This window comes from Halyomorpha halys, unplaced genomic scaffold (genome assembly GCF_000696795.3).
Source record: "Halyomorpha halys isolate HHAL.00 unplaced genomic scaffold, Hhal_1.1 Scaffold1717.1, whole genome shotgun sequence".
Taxonomy (NCBI): domain Eukaryota; kingdom Metazoa; phylum Arthropoda; class Insecta; order Hemiptera; family Pentatomidae; genus Halyomorpha; species Halyomorpha halys.
This window is the reverse complement of record NW_027107422.1, coordinates 137,569-164,666: the sequence shown is the minus strand read 5'-3', so window position 1 is coordinate 164,666 and position 27,098 is coordinate 137,569. Positions and strand designations below refer to the sequence as shown.

The 27,098-nt window shown below is 27.9% G+C and overlaps 2 protein-coding genes across 5 annotated transcripts; one reads left to right on the top strand and one right to left on the bottom strand.

Annotated features, from left to right (window-relative positions):
* Positions 1 to 6,476, top strand: LOC106690438 (uncharacterized). Its single transcript, XM_014435882.3, has 3 exons — positions 1 to 255; positions 3,005 to 3,112; positions 5,796 to 6,476. The coding sequence occupies exons 1-3, from the start codon at positions 243 to 245 to the stop codon at positions 6,047 to 6,049; spliced, it is 375 nt and encodes a 124-aa protein (XP_014291368.1). The 5' UTR covers positions 1 to 242; the 3' UTR covers positions 6,050 to 6,476.
* On the bottom strand, positions 4,274 to 26,693 carry LOC106690437 (GON-4-like protein). Of its 4 annotated transcripts, XR_001344606.3 has the most exons (13): positions 26,562 to 26,692; positions 25,183 to 25,229; positions 25,021 to 25,108; positions 21,711 to 21,867; positions 21,290 to 21,378; positions 20,443 to 20,619; positions 19,465 to 19,628; positions 18,155 to 18,323; positions 16,023 to 16,188; positions 14,735 to 15,036; positions 12,933 to 13,277; positions 11,043 to 11,243; positions 4,274 to 4,972 (listed from the first exon to the last, which is right to left on the bottom strand). XR_001344606.3 is itself a non-coding variant. In XM_014435878.3 (12 exons), exons 1-12 carry the CDS (start codon positions 26,625 to 26,627, stop codon positions 11,172 to 11,174), a joined length of 1,839 nt encoding a protein of 612 aa, XP_014291364.1. In that variant the 5' UTR covers positions 26,628 to 26,693; the 3' UTR covers positions 9,151 to 11,171. The 4 variants fall into 4 exon arrangements, 3 of the variants coding, with proteins under 3 accessions (XP_014291364.1, XP_014291363.1, XP_014291365.1); XM_014435878.3 differs by lacking the exon at positions 4,274 to 4,972 and having other exon boundaries at positions 9,151 to 11,243; positions 14,735 to 15,033; positions 26,562 to 26,693; XM_014435877.3 differs by lacking the exon at positions 4,274 to 4,972 and having other exon boundaries at positions 9,151 to 11,243; positions 26,562 to 26,691.
* Between the last annotated feature and the right edge of the window lie 405 nt (positions 26,694 to 27,098).

The following is a 27,098-nucleotide window of genomic DNA, read 5'->3' as shown; positions in this document are numbered from 1 at the left end:
ATTAGATATTTAATTCTGGGAAACAAAGCTAGTAAGCATTAAGAGGACAAAGTCAATGAGATAAGAATACATCACATTAGTTGAAAGATTTAGCTGTAACTTACCCGGAACAAAGACCAGTTAAGTAGTAGACTCCACACACACCACTATTTCCCTGCAGTTAAATGAACATTTAACGAATAATTTTAGAAATACACTTATGAATAGAGATTTCTTAAGTTTCTCTTCATTTGAGAAAGGCAATGGATATCCAAGGTAATGTTCGATAAATTTATTTTAACATTTAATTAAATGATGTAAATGAAAGAAATAAAATAGATATAACTTTAAAATAATTTTTCTAATTCATTAAACACATAATAATATCAATAAAATAAAAATATCTGAAGGGGGTAGAATTGAAATAACTTTAAGGAAAAAATCTATTTTAGATAGTTTGTATGTTTAAAATAAAGTCGAAATTATCAAAATGTATAAAGATAACCATAAAATAAATTTTTATCTAGACGCCTTAGTGATAGTAAAATAGCTGAATACCTTCATTTTGTGCTCTGCAGTCAAGATACCTTAAATGTTTACGTTTTATGAATAAAGGCAATACATTGGTGTTAAAGAAATAAATAAAATTAAACAGAACAAATTATTGAAACAATTTATTCAAATTCAAATCTCATTCATTAATCACAGTTTTATTTACAATAAAATTAAACAAAGAAAAAATCATAAACTGAAACATTTACTGAACTTAGTTAAAGCTTAATTCACATTTTGGTTTTATTAAGACTTATTTTCCAAATAATATCCAAAACTATCAGTGTATTTGAATAACTTTAAGAAGTTTCCAAATTCGGAAATCATCATAAAGAAAAAAAAAAAGTTTTATATTAAATAAATTTATATATTCAAAACAATTTTAAATATTATAAAAAATATTATTTTTATAGAGATCAGATCCAAATGGTACTTACCAATATTTATCCATAGAAAATGGTGTTAGATCTTCAGTCATTCATGACTTTTTTTTTTACTAACTATATAATGTGTTAATTATTTTATATGTATAATGGTTATCCAAATAATGACTTTAAATTATAGGGGAATAAGTATTTATTAATAATAATATTAATATAACCCTTTGTTGGATATCCATTATAAAAACTATTGACATGACCTAACATCGGGCACCATTTTAAATAAAATCTGCTATGGGTTCGGAAGCCCTCCAGGGTCCACCCATCCTAATAAATTGGGTACCCTTTATTAGGTAGAACTGCCGTGGTCGAGCTTGATTCTGGCCAAATCACCTCATTGCACAACCGTTGGTCTAATAACAGTATTTTTTTTTTTATGAATGCCCAACAAATGGATTTCAACAATGGGGCAAAAAAAAAAATGGATTTTTGTGATAAAAAAGAAAATTGAATTTTTTTAAATTTTATCTCCTTGAAAAAATGTAACTACTTAAAATTTAAATGAGTTTTACTATTGTAACTTTTTAATCCATTTAACTTCTAATTAGCAGAGAATTTTTTTTATCAGTGAGTCTGGTTTTATTAGTCCAAAATTTATTCTTTCTAATAAGAACTCTATTCTGAATTAAAGTATTTATATATTTATATTAAAAATTATACAGTCGATAGCCACAGGTATAATTAATATTTATTTTATTTATTGGGTTATAGTTCATAAAATTAGATATGTGTACTTAAGATCTTAATGTATACCTTCAGTAGAATCGACTTAAGAAATAGCTAGTCTATTCTAATGATTATAATTCTAGAACTTCTGCCATAAGCTATGATCATTATTAATACATCATTGGATATCCAGAAGTTTCACTTCAGTAGCACACTCCCAAGAATGCCATATTTTTTCTCTGGTACAAATGAATTGAAGAGGTACAAGTTGGTACTTATGCACATAATTGACATTATATAATATATACATAACAATTCAGAAAATAATATTAATTAGTCAAATTTGATAGATAACCATAAAATCAATTACAGGTTGTAAACATTTTCCTATGTTGTGGTTTAGCAAAAATATTTGAGATCAATGTTCAGAGAGAAGGTGACTCTGTTTTTTAGTCTTCATGTAATTGAGAGATAATGACAAACTGGCTAAAGCAAACACAAGTAATAAGATGAGCCGATGACCTTTTTGGGAAGATCAAGATTATCAGAGGGAGTATAGGAACCGTATTGACTGATTCAATAACGGCACACTTTGGGAACACATTCAGTTTGGACTAGTTCACTCCAAAGATAAGGGGTTTTCCATACCTTCACACTTGACCGATACACCTCAACCTTGGGCCACACAAAACACAATAGTTTTACCAAGGAAAATTTAGTTTTTGTATCAGCTCAAAGATGTCTACTTTATGGATACCCAGTCGACCTGAATTAGGTAGCTCTAACTCCCCCAGTTGTGTGACAACATTGAGTAGCGTGTTTGTCTTCATCAAAAATATGCATGCATATTTTATCTTGGCCAGCCCAATCAGTCTATCATTGCATCCTCCATAATTCAAGCAACTTTCCTATTTGTTTTTCAGTATTTGACATACATAAAATCTTAAGGAATGGACTATAAAGATTATGTAAATTAATTTGAGTAGAGAGGCTGTATAATTTTTTTTAATGTATTCTGACTTATTATTAAACATACTTTTTAATTTATTATTAAGTTATTTGTTGATCATCATAATTAGAAGTCCCATTTATAAATATGGTTCAAGGTAAAGTTACAGCCCAATTCACTTCAAAATCATTTCTAGCATTTCACACAAATGTTTTATAGGATTAAAATATAATATAAAAAAAAAATTTCATTTAATATTAAGATACAAAACAGTAGTTAATCCAGAATCTGTCAAAGTAAAACTAAATCACATATAATCTGATTTATAATTTTTTTTTTAATTTAAAATAATTTTTAGTATTTCTATATTTAGTATTCATAGTCTATTTTTAGTATTCATCTAATAACTCTTTTTCAGAAAACTTTCTCACCAGAATAATCAGAAACCTACTGGATAAAGGGATTATAAATGTGGTGAGAGATTCTTACAGATATGTTCTCTCAGCAGGAATGGGAGGTACAGTAGGTAAATACAAACCATTACAATAAATTGTAGATTATAATCAAGTATTATAAATATATAGTGACTAAAATTTTTATCTCATTCAATATTCCGTTAAATGGGCCACTACAAAATATGTAAAAGTAGTTATTGAAGACAAAGCAAGTTAAACATTAGTTGAGGGGAAATATTCAACAGTCTTTTTCCTATATTATGTATCAATGTTATTGGAGGCAATTACTTTAAGTATAGTTATAATTGCAACGTATAAGTGAAGAAGTTTTAGGAATTTCCCACTCCCCTACCCTGTTGATAATTTGCATCCGCCATAAGCTCATTCTTTCGCTTTCCTTCACTCTTTAAGGTGGGTGTCCAATTTTGTTCATTATTTTCTTGACCTTTATTTTATTCTTATTTTCCAGCTATTATTGTGTAGTGTATTTTTATATTTCTCTTTTATCTACTTTCTTATTTGTTATTATTTCTATGTTCATTACATGTCTAATAATTTTTGTTTATTTATAATTTTCACAGTAAATCTTATTTTTATTTTCTTTAATTGACTTTGTTCATTTTTATATAAATGTTCACATATTTTACAACATTTATAGCCATACCTTTGTTAACTTTTAATTCATGTTATCTAAATCTCTTTTGTTAAATCATGTTAGTTGTTTGTATCTTTTTTAGCCCTGACGAAGCCCTGCAAAGAGGGGCAAAATGTTGGCTGATAATAAAATGTTTATTTACTATTTGAACTATTTTGACCACACCCAGGCCATCTTCATTTTATTAATTACACACAATCAATCTAAGATCTTCCAATACGTGAAAAGAAATTATTAAACAAAAGAATATCTATAATAATGCCCATAAATTCAATACAGACACCAAAACAACTAAGTCATACCACAGGTTGTACTGTGTACAGACGCCTAAGTAGTACCTTGTTATGAATCATCTAAATAAACTCAAGACCACAGTAGTAAAATAACAAAAGGATAACCATCCTTATAAATAATAATACCTACCACTAATGGAATCTCTTATAAAAAAAATAATATAATATGTTTTCATATAACAATATTACTCTTGACCACCTTCTTGAAATAATCAAATTTACCAAACCAAATAGCAAAAATAATTATAATTAGACCTCTGTTGAAAATATATTTCAATTTCAATTCAAATTCACAGTCATATATTATCCAGTAAAATATACACGACAAATCCAAATCCATATTAAATGAATCCAAAAATATCGTGAGGAACCTATGAATATATAAATTATTACATATTTTTACTTTTCTAGCAACATTTGTTTTATTTACTATATGCAGGTTAGCCATTTGAGATATACAATATGTATGTTATAAAAAAAAAAAAGGCATAGAATATAAATATTTAAGTGTCTGGAATAAAAAATATGTAAAAGAAAATTAATTCAAAATAAAATAAAAACAAGACTAAAGGCAGGAAGTGTTTATTTTATTCTGTATTTCAAAATCAGTTAGTGAGAATTTGAAAAACTTGCATACTTAATTGTTCTTCAGGAACCATTGATGTTAGTGAAATAATAAAGCCTTATTTTGAAAACTAAGTATTATGTGAAATATTTGGCACAGCACGAGATGATTTGACAAGTGAATTCAGGTAATTCAAGCAGCTCTCTCCTCCTATAATCCACACTTCTATTAGTGAAGTATTCTCGTATTCTTTCTTTCCAGGTGTCTTGGGATCTTCCTCTATGCCTTCTAAAGCCATTCTTCACTTTATATAAAGATTGCAGGATAATTGTTGCTCATTATAAAAAACTTGTCCAAACCATCTTAGATATTTTTCAACGATAACCTTTTCAGCAAGTTCAACATTGAGGTTTGATTCCTAATAAACAGAGATGGGTAAAAATTAGCTATAGTTGAAACTAATAATTAATATTGGCATGGATATGACCCTTATTCATGAACGAACCATTAATAAATAAATATCGTACCCATTATAATTTTAGCTGTTAGCTTCAGCTATAGCCAATTTTTGCCCAACAGTGCTTATAAATGCATAGGAGTAGTAAATATAATAATAATAATAATAAAGGGTTTGCGAACCCGAAGTCAATCTACTAAATCAGTTCTAACAGAAGCCTCCCATCTACACTTAGGTCTATCTCTCAGGTGTTCACCCATCGGTTCAGTGTTAATTAACATATTAGGGACCCGTTCGTTACTAAGTCCCACAACCTTACAAGCCTATCTTATTCATCGCAATACTATAACCTGAATTATATTTACCGGGTTCAGCTTGTTAATTCATTCTTGTTAAGTCTGAATATCTTGAGTAAAAAATGTGTAATCATAAAATCTTCTATACAAAGAATCTTCTTCAGTTTTGTTGTGTTATATGGAAGATCTGAAATTTATTTTGTGATAGACCCACACAATGAATCTCTACCTTCCCAATCTGGCTAGGATAGGTTACTAACCTAATAGAACAGGTTAGTAAGACATCTGTAGGCCAGAAATGGCAATGTAAAGGTAAACAAAAAAGAGAGGTCTATGAAGCAGATCACTTTTGCACTATATTGTTTCGCTACATCGTAAAAGAAAACATAAATAATGATAATGTTAAAAAATCAACAAGCAACATGGATAATTCAAAAATATCTCTATAATTTTCAAAATCATTTAAATAAAAAATTTTGTTCTAACAGGTACCGCAATCAGCATACTCTGGGAACTATTGCAAGGATTCGGAGGCCAAATTGTGACCAGATTAAGAGAGAGAGGTTCCAATAACTCCATATTCGCCACAATCAGAGATGAAATACTCAACTTCATCAGAGGCCTCGATTATATGTCGATCATAAAGTCTTTGATACAAAGAGCAATGGAGTTCTTACAAAGTCTTGCAGGAAGAGCCGTCACACTAAACCCTTATGCTCCAAAACGTATTGATGATTATTAACATTTTTACAGAAATTGTCACAAAGTCTACTACTTTCAGCTGTAAAATCTATTTTTAAAAGTGTGTTATAAATTTTAAATTTGTGACTTTATTTTAATTATTGATTATTATTTATTGTATTAAGAAACTATTTATTATATGAAAATTATATATGTTTATGCATGAATGTAAATGAACTGTATTAGTTCAAAAAAGTTCTGAAGAACTTTGGGATAGATGGATGGATGGATGAATGATTATAAATTGTACCAAGAGTTAACAATTCCAACAATGAGATTGTATTGTTCTGTTTGTGAACATAATGTTTTTATTAATTGATTGTTGATTAATTTATATTTTAAAATTATATTCAAAATAAATTAAATTGTTGTAATAAAGGGAACTTAATGATAATAAAATAAATAATACAACTTTTAATTCAACTAAATATTTCTTCAAAATATAGTTCCCAGTTACTTGCATGTACACTCAAGTGAAAAAAAAAAAAAAAGAACAACTTAGTTGCTTTTTGAGATACCTGAATCTTTTTTTTTTTTTTCTTTTTCATTTATTACTCCTAATGCATAACTACCAATAATTTGATAAAAACTTCAGCTGAGATGAATGAATAAATGAATTCATTGAAAATTAACATGTTATAAACAACTTAAAAAAATAAAATCAATGAGCTCTTGCATCAATATAAGTTTTTAAAGCGTTAATTTTTAATTAATCATTATTAACATTAATAATTTTAGCATCACAGGCATTGTTGTTTTTGAGACACAGTGATCAATAATTCAAGTAGAGAGTAGTTACAGACATGTAAAGCCCAGTTTTATTATATAATCTTTTTTTTTTGCAAAAGATAGTTTAGTTATAGAAGAATATTAATACAAAATACCACAATCAAGGGCAAAGCATACTCATTCATATTATAGTAACAGGACAAAATAATGAAAATATATTTAATAATTAAATTTGCACAGTTACAACCCATGAAGGATCAGGGGTTTAAGTACTGTTATTAGACCAATGGTTGTGCAAGGAAGCTATTTGAGTAGAATCACACTTGACAGCCAGATTTTTCCCCAATTAAGGGTACCCACTTTATGAGGCTGGGTGGACCCTTGAGAGCTACAGTAACAAAATAATTAATCATCTGCCACAGCTGGATTAGAACCCAGATCCTTAGAGTTAGTAGCGTAGTGGCTTACCACTGAACTATCCTGCTCTCATTTTATATAATAAATAAAATGGAAAGATGACAATAACGGTAAAAAAAAAAAAAAAAATTACAGCAGTTACTAAGAACACCAATAGCATAATGATAAAATACGATGTAAAGAAAATTAAAATGGAATAATTTTTAAATAATAATTGATTTTAATATGCATTAACACCTATTAATAATATTTACAGTCAGCCTTGAAAACTCTGAACTAAGCTTTGTCACCCACATGAAGAAGGCAAAGCTTGATATAGCTTGTTGCTTAATACATATAAAAACAGATAATACTGATTAAATGGGTTTGGGTAGCACTAACTCCAAGGACCCAGATTCATATTCAGCTGAGGCTGATAATTACTTTCTGTTTCACTGCAGCCGTGAGTCAGCCCTGTGGGTTCAGGAGCCCTCTGGGGTCTACTCAGCCTAAATTAGAGACTACCCTTAGTTGGATAAAAATATGGTAGTTGAACGTTATTCTGACCATATCATTTCCTTGCATAACTGTTTAATTTTTTTTTTAAATTAATTTTTTGTATTTTAATACAGATAAAATAAAAATAATATTGACTATATTGGAAGTGTCATCTGAGCACAGTTCTTACACAACTGAATTCATGGTCTTAAACTACTGACATTGTATAAATTTATGAAATTAATTAGATAGGTTGAAATAAATAAATTTCAAACGTAGACTCCCACTTAACAACTGGTTTCATTTCATACCAGAGAATAAATATCAACTGGATGACAAAACTATGTGAATAGTATTATGCAATACGGTACCAAAAAATTACCAATCTAATTAATTGTGAACCAATCCCATTGCACATTTCTGTCACAAGGGAGATACAAAATCTCCTAAATTGATGTAAACTTTTTAACCCATTTGCACATATATGCGCACATTTCACTAAGGCATTTGTCACCAAAGCGTATATTATACCCATGCATATAGGCAGTCAACGAAAAAAGATGATCGAAAATAGTTTCAGGGCAAAATAACACAGAAAAATACCAAAAATGAACAGCTATGTTTCTGACAGCTGTGTCAGGCAATTAAACCTAGAAAATGCAGATATGTAATTGCGATTTCTTCTGATAAAAGCGATAGTAATGAAAGTGAGAGCAATTTTAAGCGGGAGGAGAAATAACTAACATAGATTGCATAAATTTATATCCGTTGGTGGTGTAAATGAAAACATAACAAATTATACTAGATAGAATGTTTACAAACTGTTTTTGACAAAGGAAATTTTTGAACATACTGTAACTGAAACTAATTGATTTGGTAAAAAGGATTCAAGTTTCAAAGAAATTTCTGTAGAGGAATAGCAAGTTTATTTTGCACTCATTATATTGATGTCTATGGTGCAAAAACCTATCCTGCAGAGTTATTGGAGTATGGACAAGAGCATTGAAATGCCGTACCTCAAAACAGTGATGTCCCGAGATAGTTTCATGGCAATTTCAAGAGTGTAAAACGTTTCTAATAATACTGTTTGTAGTATGATGATCCCTTATGTAAAATTAGACTGATAATGAACATAATCAAGAAAATATTCAAAGAAGTATAAGAAATGTAGAAGCAGAATCTCCTACATTCAATATAACAAAACCAAGAGAGCCCTATTCAAAATAAAATACTACAAGCTATGCAATTCAAGAACAAAATATATACATTATTTTAGGGTTTATGAAGGAAAGGATAATTGTAAAAAGGAGCTAGCTAGCACAAAAATTGTTCTAGATATGATAAAAGAAAGAAACTTGCAAAATAATTACATTCCATTCCTCTTATTATTGTTAATCTATAATGAAGTAAAAATTCTTTATTTATGCAATATTGCTTTTATTTTTCATATTTTGAAATCTTTTTTATTTAAATACAATAAAAAAAAATGTTGGAGACAAGAACGAATTTTTCACTTTTCTGTGTGATGCAAATGGGTCACAGAGGGCCATGAGTACACTAAGAATGCGACTAACATTCGAGAAGACTTCTAACTAGTTTTAATATAAAAAACATGCTAAGAGTTCAACTCTTTAATCAGAAAAGATTACAATTCAACCTCACCACAGCTAAAGCATAGCTTCAGAAAGTGTAACGACGGAGAAACAGTGTAACGGCGGAGAAACAAAGACTATTTCATGTACCCACTTGAGATGCAATCTCAAGTAGTTTCAGGCCAAAAACCTGGGCCCTCTTTCATAATGAAAGTTAATAGTATAGTTCATAGTACAAGTGTAGAAACTAGTGTGGTAATAAATAATAATACTAATTAATACTTATTTTTTTCATGATAGGGATGACTATTAGTGATATTACAGGAATTAAAAAATACTAAAGTACAAGTTACTATTGTACAAGTCTGTGTAATTTAATTAAGATAAATCTACAAGACTAATAGTATTAGTTTGTACTTTATTATAAAACAGGGTCCAGATGGGATTAGGACATCATGCATCCATAACATTACTTCCTGTTGAAATGCCTCTGCTTTTTAATTCAACGGAATAAGCAATAACCAAAACACAGCCCCCTGTTTTTTTTTGTTTTTTTTATCTTATTTCTAAAAAGACTTGAAAGTTCTAAAAAGTGCTCAAAATATAACACATTTCAAAAAGCTTAAAATAAACATATATCTTCTACATTTCGAAATTTAATAAAAATTGGAATAGGGACAGGCTAAGAATTTGGGCCAATTAACCATATTGCATAATGGCTGCCACAAATGTAATTACTACAAATTCCTCAAGAAGCAGAGGAAATAAAGAAAGTCCCTATTAACAAAGAAACCTACTATAATTTTTTTATTATGGGACCCCATAGATATCCAAATATAATATGTCCATCTAAAATCGGACAAAGTCAAAAGAAATAGATGCAGTAGTTGTAACAGAAACTTTGAAAAGTCAGATGGACTAAAATTGAGAGAAAAATTAAACATGTTCTATTTTTCTTCAGATTCCAGAATGAAAGGTAGCAAGGATGAAAAAAATTATTCAAAAAAGGATATATGGTGATACATACTTCTGATGTTGTAGGTTTGGTTTACTAGTGGTTTATGATCAACCTTGCAATCATTATGGAACTTTATGCTGACATTTTTATAAATAAACATTTTTTGTTCGTAACCCCCTGACGAAATAAGTAATTTAATACATACATACAGGTAGGTATATGTATATCTGGTAGTTTGTCGTATATCTGGGGGTGTCGTGGAAGGGTCCGGTACCAAAAAATAAAAAGACATGAACGTAACACGAGTGTAAAGAATAGTTGTGGGTGGAGGTCTATTCAGAAATCATTCCCAACTTGGCTAGTTAATGGATGAGCCCATCACTTTTTTTCATTAGTTAAGATTTCATTTAAGATAAGAGGTTTCAACATAAAATCAGAAGCTATATTGTGTAAGAGAGTACAAAAATCAGAGTAATGGTAGGATGTCAAGTCTAATAAATGTCAGTCGAGTATATCTAACCTTAGTCATCCATCATCTTGGTAACTTAGTACAATATATCAAGTTAATAATTAACTTACATAAATAACAAAAAAGTCATACTTTAACCATAGTATCAAATAATTAAAAACTAATTTAAAAATAGTTTCTTCTGTAATAGTGAGATATTGCAAATCTCACCAACCCTCTTTAAATAAATATATCTAATAAAAATGTGACATAAAGCTTCACTTCTGTAATAAATAATCAATAATGTTCTATTGATTTATATACAGAAGTATTTCAAAAATACCCAAATAGTTAATTATTTGGGAAAGTATACCATTTTTTTTACACCGTACTTTACAACTGATACCATCGTTCGGAGATGTAACATTCAGATCTCTATATCAGGTATCTGTAACGAACTTAAAGCAGTTAACAGCACAATTTATTGCAGGCAGGTTATCAACTAGGAAGGATAGTTGGAGCCACTAGTCATCTGCTCAAGAAGGTTCATTAGTACTTGAAACCTCCCCTGAATCTGTAAAAAAAAATTATAATTTTTTTTTTAATCATAATAGAAAAAATAATAAATCATAAATTGTAAGATTTTAATTAATAAAAAAATAAATAAGATGTTTTTCATGGATAATAAGATGATAAATCTTTTCCTGATTTAGTTATCGATAAAATCACAATTTTACTAAACAAAATTTGGGACTCGTACTCCCCATCATTAGTGGACTGCAGACAAACAATACAATAGGTCTTTATACAAGGGTTGCGATTTATATTTCTGGTCTAATAATGAAAAAAGAAATAGTTATGATCAAAAATGGTTTTATTATTTTTCAAAATATTCTCCATGAAGATCAACACACTTTGTCATGTGTTTAAATAAATTTTTAAAGCATTTTTGTCACTCCAATTGAAGTAACTCTAAAACTTGCATTTTGGATGCATCCACTTAAAAAAAAAAGTTGGTAAATATCAATAGTGAGGAGGGAATATTATTATTTTAATAGTAAAAGAAAATGTGTATGTTTCATACGTAAAAGGTTATAATTTATTTCATAAGTCTAAGTAAAGAATTATTTACAATTTCTAAAGAATTCCTTTGAAATATTGGATTATTAGACGTCTTAAATATCATATTAATGCATTGTATTGATAAATAACATTTATTTAATCATTTGTATGTACAATGAATATTTCATAATTTTAAGTTATAAATTTAAATATTGGATGATTTTCGTTAAGACACCGGAACAATGTTGTCAATATAAAACAAGCGCTGATTGTCAAGCACTTGTAATTAATGATATACATCAACAATACAAACTTATAAAACTCATTTCATGTATATGAAGTGGATTAAGGTTTTGAATGCTTAAAAACTAATTAAAAATTATTTTTAAATGTAAAAGAGACAGCAAATTGATAAGAAAAAAGAAAAAAGACTTTCATTCGTTGGACTTTTTAGCTGATACTAGGCACTGAGAAAGTGGAACTAGTCGGTCTCTTCTAAGAACACAAAGTAACAAAACATGAATAAGTCTGGCCAGAAAAAAAAAATTATTTTAAAAATATAGAGCAAGTGTTTTTGCTGATTATAAAAATTACTACAAGTCAAACATAATAATTTTAACAAGAGGAGTGAATAGTGAAATGGTAAATTAAATTTAATTAGTGATCATGATCAGAAAAATACCTTTCAAAGATAAATAAGTTAACAGATAAATAACTTTAATAAGTCAACAGATAAACAACTTTAAAAACTAAAGTATTTAAAAATATGATTTGGAGGTCCGAAGTCTTCCAAGCCAGTCAGCCCTGATGAAGGCTAGAAATTCTGGCCGAAACATTGGCACTAATAAATAAGTTTTTTAATTTATTTGTGTTATTCTCTGATCCCATCTTCTCCTCATATATATTATCCATGAACAACTACCTTCTCATCATTAAAGTATTTAAAGATGATTCAAGTAAAGTTGAAAATCATTAAGAAGACTGATCACAAATAAATCATCACAAAAAAATAATGAATTTCTATTGAAATACCAACAACCAAGTATTTTTTAGAATAATTATGTAAAAAATTATAGTTAGTTTAAAATTGGTTTTTTATTTATTTCCATTTTGTATAATGGCTCACAGCCAGAATAAATCACCAAAATTATATTAATTTAATTTAATATAATAATAGACACAACAATATTCTCAAACTTACATCCTCAACCGTACGGTTTGGCATGAGATCGCTTATCCTTGAGAATGTCTGCTCGGTGCTAAGCTGCTTCTGAAATGCCTGAAGAATCAGCTTGTCCTCCTCCCTTGTCCATAACCGTGGCTTATTTTCCAACTTCTCTTCTTCTATTTTGATTTCTTTTTCCTTTGATAGTATTTCAACATCACTATCCTTAACGATTATTTCATTTATTGTTTCTTCTGTTTTCCTATCACACTTATCAACTTCTATTTTGATTTTATTCGATTCACTTTTGTCATTTTTTATTTCTTTGTCTATACCAATCTCAACTTCTTCTGCTTTCAATGTAGTTTCGTGAACATCTTCCTGCAATATTACAATAAAAATTAATAACATGAATAAATATTTCATCTATTTCCTAATGAAATAATAAAAATATAACATAACAACAATAGACTTGAGTGTTCATGTCTCAAAATAAAAAAAAAATACAATTTAGCATTAAAGTTGAGTTAACTGATTAGAAACTAACTAACTGAATAAACAATTAATTTACTAAGAGCCAGTTTCACCGTCACAGTTTTAACTAAGATTTTTGAAATCTCAGGTAAAATCACTAATAGAAAAGTTTACCTTCAAATCTGGAGGTAAACTTTACCGGACAATAATAGCCAGTTAAACTTACTTCTAGAGTAAATCAAAATTAAAGTAATCAACCATACAAGAAACCTTCTATAGTTCCAGTTGGAAACTGATAACTAGCAAAGGTATATTCAATTATAATTCTGTTTCTTTTCAAATCCAAGAGAATGGATTTGATCAAGATAGAAGATTTCTGTTTTTAAGATTAATTATATTATCATAATTATTAAAATTATTAGATGTTCTTAAGTGTACATTAATGAACAATTATATGTTTATGTACATGTTGAGTTAAATTCTCCTCCTATTTTTTCAACAATTTAATTTTTATTTTGAAATAATGCTGTCTGTGTTTTTATTTTTTCTGATCTTGCTATATTTCTTTAGTAATCTTAAGAGGATTTCCTCTTTTTTAAGGGAAAAAATTTGGCTTCTCTTGTTCATTCGGAAAAAAACAAATTTCAGTGTAATTGTACTAATTAGAAAACATAATGAAATCAAGACACTTTTTCAATTTCAATGTTTATTTTAAGTAAACTCAAATTACTTGAGTTAATATAAAATGTAACTTTGTGATTTATTATTATTGGCAGTTCTTTAAATAATAATGATTTATTGTTCCTGTGGATGAAATTTGAAATGAATTGAAAAAAGGATTTCATTATTTGTTCTAATAAATTATGATTCTCTTAAAAATTGATAAATTTTTATGACTATTATCTAAGAAATATAAGAAGAAAAAAAAATGAAAACATAATAATGATGCTCAACCAATATTAAAATTAAATTTTTGAGAACAGAAACTCACAGTTATTTCAGTTTTAGGTAACCTAGTTAACAAAACTGCTGACCAGAATCAGGTCACTAAGTAACCAGAGTTTTACTTTACTCAAGGATAAATGTGTTACTTATTATCTTGGTTATACTGATGGCTAACTGCCCTAACAGTTAAAAATAAAATACAATAAGTAATTAACATAATGTCAAAGTAATAAACCAAAATTTGTCAATCATTACTTTTTGTAATAAACCAAAATTTGTTAATCATTCCTTATGGTAAAAAATAAATACTAAAATTAACATTATGAAAAAACTCATTCATTCAATTGAAATTCAAATTGATTGCAAAAATAAAAAAGCCTGAAAAAAGTTTAACCCTAGTTTTGATTCAAAAAGCTTACCTCCTTTGCATTAGAAGTAGGAACATTTTCACTCGTTTCAAGAGCATTGTCAAGAACAATACACATTTGAGCATCAGAGATTTTTTCTAAGGCATCCTGTTCATTTACACAAATTATTTCTTCATTTTGGACAAGCGGCAAGACGAGTTCAATAGCAACTTCGCAATCATTTTCTTCTATTTCAGCAGGTATAGCTTCTTTTGTCAATTCAATTAAATCAATTTCTTTGCACTTATCAGCATCCTTGATGGTCTCTACAACTATCTCACTTTTTGGAGGAGGTTCACTGGCATGGCTGGCTTCTGAAAAAAGACGTAATTAGAAATTTAATATACATAATTTAAAAAAAAAAATACTAAGCATGACCCTTTGAGGGATAGTCTAATCGAGGTCAATAAGAAACTTAGTTTTGAAACAACTCATTTCATGTTGAATCATGAAAGACAATATTTTTCTCTTATATTTATTCTTCCAGTTCTCAACAATTTTTAAAAAATAGCTTTTTTTCTTAAAGAAACAAACCATAATTTTAGATAGTATCAAAGAACAATAAATTGTACTACTAAATAATTCAAAAACACTATCCAAATTATAGTCTCAAAACATTTATTTCATTCACACGTCCAACGTTTTGAGACTATAATTTGGATAGTGTTTTTGAATTATTTAGTAAAAAATTGCCAGTCTCAAGAAAGAAATTTTAAGATTATAAATAAATAAATTGTACATTTATAAAATTCAATTAGTGTTCAACCTTCAAAACAAATATTTTTAAAATGAATGAAAATAAATTATAAAGTTAATATACAATATAATATACACATATATATATAAAAAGGCTTATGATTCTATTGACCACCATAAGCTGTATAATATTTTGATTGAATATAGATGTCCAAAACGTTTACTAAGGTACGAATCGGTAATCATTATTCTGAGAAGTTCGAGGTTTGGTCTGGTTTAAAATAAGGCGGTTCTTTATCATGTATCTTATTCAATCTTGGCTAAAACGTAGAAGGAAGGATTGTGACAAAACTGATTTAGTAGATTTGGGTTTAGAGAGGCATCGCTACAGATATATGTAGAGAACGATTGGTGGTATTGGCAACTGTATTATCATTATTACTGCTAAGAACTTGTTGAGTTCGACTGCATTAAAAGAAGCAACATTAAGAGAATTTTGCAATAAAATTTAAATTATTTAAACATTAAATTTTATGTGAAAAAGAACTCAGTTAATAAAATTTCAAATCAACCAATAAATAATATACTGAATATCAGTCCCTACCTTTTGTTTGATGGGAAAGAGACTTGGTTCTTTTTCTCTCAACAGGTTTGCTATAAATGGTTGGGTTGAGCTGATACAGTACCTCATCTTGATGACATCCACGAAATGTTACCTTCGCAAACCTCAAACCTTTCCCAGTTTGAACGTAAATTTGTCCATTTGAGAACTAAAAATATTACTTTTATTTTAAAAATAACTTTAAAATTATTTAATCATGGTTCATTTAATCATTGATGGTTGACTGTACATTATATCAAGAAGGAAACGAGGAAACAGAAGGAAACAGAAAAAAACAGAAAAATAGTGATTATTTATTAAATGGCAACATTTCGTTTCTCATTGTAAGTGTTCACTAGGTCTGTTAGAATGGTTGGGCTGGATATCTAAATAGACATAAATTGGAGAATATGCAGCTCAAATGAATACCTACAATCTTATTTGAAATATTAGCATTTAATAAATAATGGCTATATATTTTATATATGTTCTTTTTGATCACCACCTATACCATCCTAGTCAAGTATTGAAAATTTTAAACTAGCAACTCAAAAAGAAATTAGGGGAAAAAAAATGGTATGTATGTACATTAAACACCCTTTATATACCTTTTAGTTAGTGACCACGTTCTCAGGTCGAAGTAGATGAAAGATCAAAACATTATTTTTCAAAATAAATATTTAATTTTCAAATTTATGAATTAATAAGTTTTTATCTCTTAGTACAAAAAAAAATTGTAGATTAAAAACAAATTGTAACTAATCAAAAACTGCAAATGCTATCATAATTTGACGAAGGATAAAAATGAAGTGATTTTTGGAAGATATCTTTTGTTTATATGTTAACTAATTGATGTAAAAAATACAAGTTTGGTAAATTAAAAAAATTATTGGCCATCAGGCATATTATTTTTTGGAATGATGCTTGTGCCTACAAGTGCTATTTTATGGGAATGATGCTTATAGGCAACACTGGACGTACAAGGATTCAAATATAAAAACATATCCCATAAGTAATTCTTAATTTTTACTGATTTCAAGAATATAGACTATAACTGAAATTAACAAACACACAAAAGAAAACTAATCTTATTTTTCATGATATACTTATCACTTACAGTCTGCGTGCAAGGGGCATTTTTGTCCCAGGCACATTTTTTTTTTTAAATTATTTAAATAATGAGTAAATTATCTCTGACATTTTATATACTAAATTTAAACCCAAGACATTAATTCAAACAAGAAAAAATACAAACATTATCAATGAACAGTTCTGGGAAGAAACAGGTTAATGAAAAACATTCTTTTTTTTTATACTAGTAATCAAATTCAAAATGTCGTTGTTTGTATGGATTAATCATAGTCTAACATAGTTAGCTTAAATTACCTCATAAGGCACCTTAATTTTTTTTTTTTTATTCCATCAGAGTTCTTGTTTTCTACAAATGAAGGCTTGCTAATTGGCCCGAGAGTTTGAAAAAATTAAACAATATACAGCTGCCATATATTTTATTTTGTATATATAAACTCTAAATAAATCTAATCGCATAATATATATTTTTTAATTTTAGGCTTACCAGAGACACTTAAATTCTTGTGAAATATCTTATATTGACCAGTAGAAAGAATACATCCCTGAACTAAAGAGTAAAGGATTAATTTCAAAATTGCTTTCTATTTCTCAACAACTTCTAAACTTCTCAAAGACAATAAGTTAATAGAAAGTTTTGAATTGCTACATCCCAATTAACTGATTCTTTCAACCAGATAAGAAAATGAATTTTTATTTTGTTTAGTTATTTTTTGTTCTCATAACACAAAAAATGTTCTGATCAATCCTCCAGTGCCCCAATTAAATGAAGTTGACCGAATGATTAAAAATAATGAAATAAACCTCTTTGCATAAAGGTAATACAATGTTATTACTATCATCAAAATCGCTTATCTTAACTCATTTGTTAAAAACATTGTGCGTGATATTTCTCTATTTAGAATAAGATGGCATATAATATTATCATACAGTACAATTAAAAAAATAATAGATTGATATAAACTTTTATTCCTTATGAACAAAAATTTTTTCATATTTCCAAAATATAAAAAAATAAATAAAAATGTTTATGTGTGTGATCGAACCTTTATATTGCAGAAGGTACAAAACTTCTTCGGTATACACAAATGGCATGGACAATCGCAAAGATCAGGAGCACACCCTCTCTGCAATTGCTCTGGGATACTCAGCTTTTCCCACATACTACTTTCCTCCAGTCCCAGATCAGAAATATCCTCAAAGTCTTCTTTACAGCTGCAACAAGATAAAATTTATTTTTAAACTAAATTTTATAATATATAATTTATAATGATTTTGAAAAATACCACTTTAATGCCAACATTTATAAAATGATAAATATTGATAAAATGATAAAATTTTATGACACTTTATAAAACTACACAATGGAATCACACAATAGTGTGAAATTTCGGCCCCCATTATTTTTGCCATTTTTAAACATCTAATTGTGTTACACCAAATCCATAAAAACTGAAATACAACAATTAAAGGTATCTGTTACCATATTGTTTTTTTTAAAGCTGTAACAAAGTGTGGTCAAAATCAATAGGGGAGAAATTAGACCAAACCTCCTCAAATGAATATAAGTGCAGAGTCCAATTAGAGAGAGGGACAAGTATTTTATAATATTTAAAAATTTCATTTGGTTAAATACTTTAGTCAAATATTAATTTCAGGAATAATAATAACAATTTTTTTTTAATTAAGACAAATCCCTTAAAGACAAGATACGGAATATAGGATAAATTAAGATAATTATATAAAAATATATAAATAATTGGCTTTTCTCCTTTCATGTAATAATTCTTATAATTATACAGTGTTTGATATTGTTATAAATTAAGTAAATTTGGAAATGAATGTAAAAAGTTGATAAGATCTATTTTTGTAATATAATTGTAGATTGGACCAGATGATGGACAAGTGTCCGAAATGTCGCCCAATAATAAATAAAGAAGTAATGAGGGTCTTTCCTTGAAAAGAAAACCAGAATACATAATTTTATTCTATTTATTGGACGATTTTCATAATAAAATTGTTTTACTTAATAGCGTACTTTTATTTATTTTATATTAAGATAGATTTTTGAACATAGCACAATCCTAATATCATTAATTTAACATAAACAGTAATAAATCTTTCTAGACAAAAGACTAATTAACCAGAGTTAGATTAGACTTCCACTAAGGTTTATGAGTTCATGGAGCTATTTCAGGGAGTTCATCAAAAATGAAGCATAAACCTCAATCAATTATTTAAAAAATAATACAACTATAGCACTACAATAAATGCTAAACGCTATAGCCATGTGAATCATAAGTCATGATAGAGCAAGACGATAATTTTATTTAAAAAATTGACATCAACTAATTACCTTGCAGGAGGCTTTTCACCAGGAAGGAAATAAAGAAGTCCTTCTGAAATATTTGGGTGACCCTTAAAAGTTGATAAGAGGCTATTTTTGATTGTTTCACTCGTGACTGATGGATTTAACATATGCTGCTCCAGAAGATGATACACCTTATTCAAATGGAAAGCCTATATGAAAGAAATGAGTCGTTTTAACAATAATAATTATAATTAATAGTACATACAGGTATTTTCTGAAGAAATGATATTGAAATAATAGGTCAGGTTTAACCCCTAACTTGTACGCTCACATTAATTCAAACGCGCTAAACAATCAAAACTGTGCACACTCGAGATAATTCAAACAGTGTTGTATTGTATGTTGCTATATTTTTTTCACACTCAAATATAATCGAGAATTGAAAATAACAATGTGATAATAATAAAATAAATAACAATGATTTATTCTCTGTAATAACCTTCTGTAATATAGCTTCAGCCTGTGTTAACATAGGGAGCTATGTATTATGATCGATATCCAAAATTAATATAAAAATTTTTATTTTTTAAATTTTTTGGCCTAGCCAATTTTCTAAATAGTATTTTTTAAGTTAAAAAAAATTGATTATTTTTGGCCGGTTTAAAAAAAAAAAACTCCATTAAGGGGTTAATCAACCCACTAAAATAAGGTAATCAGAGTGATAAACTAGTGTTCTTTTACATTGAGTTTAATATCCTAGAGTAAGAACTGAAAGAATAGACATCCTACGGGACTTCCCTCCAAAGCTCGACCCACAAATTTCTCCATTAACTTTTCAAGCTATAGTTACAAGAATTAAGTTAATCGAAGTTTCAGTTTTAAACAGAATCTACTAGCTATATCTAATATCTTTTAAATAGAATTTCAGAAATCAGTATTAGAAGATACTTATTTTTTGAAGAAGTGATTTTCAAGACTAAATTTAACAATATATAAATTTTCAAAAAATAGCATTTTATATACATCTATTTTTCTGAAGAAATTCCAACAAGATTCAAACTGGATATATTCTGTAAACTTCTGAACTTCTAGGGCTTGGTGAGGATGAAGAAAACCAATGAATTCTTCAGCTAAGTCGGAGTGCTTTGACAAAAGATCCATCATTTCATTGTATAATGTAATAATATTTGTATTGCTTTCCTAAAAAAAACAACAAAAAATCATTATTAATAAGAGTATATTTACAATTTCACTGCTACTTGTTATAATACTAACTATATTTGATAGTAACAGATAAATCAAATAGATATTAGCGATATTAATTCTAATAAATCATGTACTGTGTCTAAAGATCAATTAATTACCTTCACTAGTTTATTCAAACCAACAACTTTACAAATCCCTTTAAATTACTACTACCACATAATTTATAATAAATTGTTTTCTCTAATAATAATTATACACCATAAAGTATGTACTACAACTAGCTAACTAAAAGTTTAACAAAATATTATTATATACAGAAAACCATCAGGTTAGCTTCACATAATACATTTAGACAAATGTAGGCGACCCACAGGAATATCGTTTTTACAAATAGATAAGTTGATCTTTGTTTAATATTATTGAGTTAAATTAAAAAGCTTTCCTACCATCACCCAACAGAACTTAACATCAGTTTGGTGAAGAAAAGATATTTTTATCAGGAACAGAGCTAAAACTTATATGAAACAAATTAACTTCATTAATATAATTAATTAATTAAAGATGCATTTGACTAAACCATTTGTATATGTATAAAACATCTCTTAAAGAATAAAATAGAAATGAAACAAAAATATCAATATTCATATAAAACAAAAATACTTACATTGACCTCACTAAGTAATGATATAAATTTTAAGAAAGTAGGCTCATCAAGTTCCGCCTTTGCCTTCATAAAATATGATGTAGCAAAATCTAAAAGTAAAATATAATATTTCAGCGAATTAAATCACTTAGCCTGTTTTATTTGGAATTTACAATTTGCATTGAAGCTCCTTGACAATGGTTTAACGATATTCCACTCAAATATATCCAGTAAAAAATTATTTTTTTTAACTGTTTAAACGAAAACATGAGAAAAATATGTATATATATTTTTTTTTTACTCTTGAAAATTTAACAAAAAGAGATATATCAAGTTGCTTTTACAGCAACTTTATATAATAATCACAGTATTTGAAATATCAAATAATTAATTTTAAGTACATTAAGCAATTTTATATGATTAACATTTTGGCATAACTTACGATTTGCTTGTTCATCATTGTTGACCCTATCCTCTAATAGAGGTTCTACGGCTTCAATTTTTTTCTTTTTCCTGGTTGGGGTAGACTGAGATTGATTTTTTCTTTTTTCACCAATTGAGGCATTTTCCGCCATAAGAACAAGCTCATCATCGCATTCCTACCAACAAGTAAAATGACTGTTGAAATTTCAACACAGGAAAAGGTTTTATAGAACTTTTATCAAATAAATTAAGCAAGTAGATACTTATACTACAATCATTCAAATTTTTACAAACACTAACTTTGATTTTTACAGAAAAGATAAACAATATACCAACATTTCTTAGTAATTCATTGATGCTATCTGTTAGTTATCTTAGATCCTAATTACTTAAACCTCTCAACCTGTTCAAATATATTCCTTCCTCTATCTATATCACTGAAATTGTTATCTTTCTGCTACTAACCATTTATTTCATTTCATCCATATTTATTTTAAGTCCTAGTTCCTTACTAGTTTCTATCGTATTTTATTTAGTTTAATAGTTTTCTCATCTTCACCAAACAGCATTAATCATCAACACATCCAAGTATGAATATTTTACTTCCTAGAGTTTAACCCTTTTTGGTATGCATCAGCTTTCTAATAATATATTCTAGAGCTAACTTAATTAAAATAGATGAAAGAGAATTACGTGTTTTTACAAAGACCGCTGAGTTTTTAAAAATCTGTACTTCAGTAAACATTTTGGTCATGTGCATTCATATTAAATAGGATGGAACAGCGCCTTAAGGTATTTTGTAAACTGAAAGGATGAGTTAACTGGAGAATTCAGAAAGCTATAAAATTTCGAATTATAGGAACTGCACTCAGTATATATAATTCAGGTTATAGCATTGCGACGAATAAGATGGGCGTGTAAGGCTGCAGGGCTTAGTAATGAACGGATAACTAAAATGTTAATAAAAAGTTAACCAATCGGTTAACATCTGAGACGAAGATCAAAGTGTAGGGGAGAGTCAAGACCGATCTTGTAGATTTACAGCAATTAGTGGTATTGGCATCGAACCTCAATCAAAAAAAGGTTCAGTAAGCCTTTTTTATTTATTTATTATCTGCTGGAACAATTAAATTTCATTATTGGAATAATTAGGTCTCTAGAAAGTAAACTAAAAGAAAATTATTTAAAAACTAATAAGATTATTTAACTAAGAATAAAATGATTATTGGGGCAGTTTTATAAGTTCATAATAAATAAGAAAACCCAACAATGACAAAACAGCAATAGAGCACCGAAAAGTAATGGGCAAAACTGAGATGTTTCTAATACATTTTTCGATGAATTTGAACAAAAATGATAAAAAAAATAATGAACATTAATGACATTATTAAGCTTGTTTAGGGTTGGTCGCACCATCACAGTTTAAACTACGATTTCTTAAATACTGGGTAAAATCAATCATTATTCATTGCACAAGAAAAGTTAACCTTCAAATCAAGCAGTAAACTTTACCAGCCGATGATAGCTGGTTAAACTGAGATTTAGAGTATAATTACAATCAAGTAGGTAACTATATATGGAAACTTCCATAGTTCCAGTAGGATCTGATACCCAGTGAAGGTGTATTATATTATTCCGTTTCATTTCTAATTCAATAAAATGGATTTGATTGAGATAGATGATTTAACAAATGACGACTTCAAAAAATTAGTTGCTAAGGGAATAATGAAAAATAACTTATAATAAAAAAGAGTAGACGAAAATAAATTAATGGAAAATTAGAAATTTTATTTCTTAAGTGTACTTATATTAATTACTTTATTATTAATTATCTATTATATTTTACACTTTTCTGTATCCCCGCTCATTTGGTATATTTTGTTTCTTAATTACTTACAGACATTGTATCCCATTATTTTATACTTTACTTTTCCTTTGTTTTTCTATCTGTTTTTTTTTTAATATTTCTTTTCCCCCTATTATGTATATTACCATTTATTGTTCACTTAATTTAAATACCTTTTTACTATGTTTACTTTACAATTATTTTCATTATTGTGGCATAACTGCCGTCCACACTCCTCCCAATACCAACTGTCACTTTGTTTTTCACTGCCGTCAAAACAAATATGCATTCTGTCTCATTTGATTTGTATTTTTTTTTTCTTTTTTCATCTTTTTATTTGTACTTTCTTTAATATTTCTTCTCTTATCTATCTGTTACTATTATCCCTTTTCATTTACTATTTACAACCTTTAATTTTTCTTATTATATCTTACTTTTTTACATTTTATACCCCTGTTATTTTACACTTATGTTTTTTTTTTTTTTTTCCTTTTTGTAACTATAGTGTTTGTATCTTTTTTAGCCCCGACGAAGCTCTGCAACGAGGGGCGAAACGTTGGCTCAATAAAATAGTATAATTATCTACTATTTGAGTTTTTTTTTACCGCACCCAGACCATATTCCATTCAAATTTTATTTATGTGTTTAATTTAGAAAATAAATCAAACACATAAAAAGAAACATCAATTTTAAGTTTTTATTAATTAAAAAATACATAAATACTTCTAATACATATAAAAATTAACATAATATCCTGAACTTGGAAACCAGAAAATAAAATTAAAAAACTGAAATATTTATGTGAACATATAAAACAGAGAAATTCACAAAATGAATGATACTTTTAAGTATTAGCAGAAAGATATGAAAGGAAAAGAATGGCTTTTTTACCACAGATATATAAATATTTACGATAAAAAAGGCATTAAAAATAATATTTTATAAGATCTATTAAATTACCAAATAATTGATAATATGCATTGTGAGCACAGAAAATATGTACGCATATTAATATGTCTTTAAAATCCACTATTCTAACTTTCATTCAGCTTGGAACAAGGAGAGATATTGGTGCATTCACCTTCACTAGAGATGGTTTATATATCTTTTAAAAATAGGGATCCATAAGCCTGGCAGGACAAAGTAGAGAAGTAAATGGCCAATGAGACTGAATTGCATCTAGGCTGGCCAATCACATACTGTCACGAGCATACATCAGAGAAACATTCTTAGGATCTGCTGCATAAACAATACAGACTCAACAGTTTTATTCACGGTGATCACTGCTATCAATTACAACAGCTTGATGTTAATTGTTTATATAGAACTTTACGTTATTACCAAATTAAAGATATACCCATTTAAAATTGAAATAAAACAACTTTTATAATATAAAAAGCAATTATTAATGACAATAAATAAATAAAATTAATTTTACAACAAAAATAAGAATTATAATTTTTTAGTTTTAATTGAACGTTACCTTTTCATCTTCAGGGATAGATCCAAATGAAAACTCCTGAAGCTCATTTGAAACCGGAATATTGACAAATGTTTTCTTCTCTTTAACACTAAATAACATTTAGTATTAGAATATTATTTAAAACATAAAATTGGGAAAAAATAGAACAAGAAAAGGTACTACCTCACTTGATGATCATCAGAAGCAGGAATATTTTCTTCATTAGGTATCTAAAATTAATTTTCTAAATTAAAGAATAAATGTTAAGAAAAGAAACAAGTATTTATTTCAGGTCTTTAATCATTTTATCTCTATAAGACAATATTTAATAAGTAATATGGGTGTTTAGAAGTTATTTTAAAATGTAAAGCATATACTGTATGCTTTACATTTTAAAATAACTGTATTACTATACAGGTAGCTAATTACTTTATTAGTAAAAACTCTTTTTATAATTTCATGACTGTTTTGATATATTAATAAATATAGTCTAGAAAAATGTAAAAATATACACATCTTAAGGTCAGTTTTTGCGCTAATATTCCTATCTAAGCAGGAAAAAAACTGTTCAGGAATATTTTCTATTAGCAAACTGTTGGTTAAATATATATAAGAAGATGGTCAGGGTTGCAGTCAAAAGAGTAACAAAAATAGTTTACAACTATTAATTTTCCGACATTTCACCCCATTTTGAAGGGCTTCATCAGGGCTGTTTAAAGGTAAAGGTTGAACAGCAAATATCTGTTGGTTAAATATTTCAAATATCTCCACTATACTCTCCGATAATAAACCTTTTTTTTTTTTTAATTTGAAATTGTTGGCATCATCACATTCTTTAGGAATTATCTCACAGGTTTTTACAAGAAATCTTAGTGAATTTGTATTTTGAAAAGAATAACGTTGATCTTAAATTATGGTAAATGATTCCTGGTTGCACAAAAAAATTGAAATTAGAAAACATTTTAAGGATGAAATTATTTTTTCCGTTATCTATAGCTAAATACTGAAATATTTATGCGATAATAATAATATTCTTTAGTTTCAACAGATGAGATAAAATTTTTAAAAAATACTCTGTATATTAATCAGCATATATTAATTCACAAATTAAATAATGGCTTACAACGGAATCTCGAGAAGAGGAAAACAATAATGGCATACTGGGAAGCATTGTGATCAGTCAATTAATAAAGCACTATTATTAATCAACTGTAATAGTCGTCTAAATTTATGACAAACAGTTTATCTCAGAAATGAAAACAAACCTTACCCGGCAACCTGACAAGACTAGCAAAGAGATTAGAACATAGAGATTGTCGAGCCATTCCAATCAACTACAAAACATCATGTTAAGACAAGTTAAATAATAGTATCCATTATTAATCTGTGATACTTCACGAACATCCAAAGATATATGAAACAAAATCTGAAGATGCTAATAAATATTGTTTGTTTTATATTAAAACCCTTGATTAATAGTCACCAATCTGCAGGTTCTGTAGAAAGAAAGATGCGCATATCATATACAGATGTGATGAACTGGCCAGGATACAATTCCTCACCTTTGGACGAGATCCTAAGCTTGGAGACGGTTGATCCGTAAGAGATATCCAAATTCGCAAAGGCATCTCGTCCGTTTTGAATTGAATAAAGGACGGCCTTAAGTGGCCGCAAAGCACTTAAATATTTTTTGTAGGTAAATTACTTCGAAAAATAGTTTAACGACAGATATTCAAATTTACATTTTCTGAATAAATCATACTTATGATACGACGAGGTCATTGTAATAAATTGAAATACCTCAGCAATGGGTTAAAAGATTAAAATATCTTATATATGTATATATAGTTGACCGTAAAAATTGATATATAAAAAGATAGTCAGGATTGCGGTCAAAAGAGAAACAAAACTAGTTGTAAACTATTTTTGTTTCTCTTTTGACCGCAACCCTGACTATCTTCTTTTATATTAAAATATCTTGTATATATATTTTTTAATTAGGCTGAGTAAGAGAATGTAGAATTTTTTACGATATAAAATCAATTTGTTTAAGCTTGTTACATACATTTTAATTTGGCGTCTGCTTTATTCTCGAAATA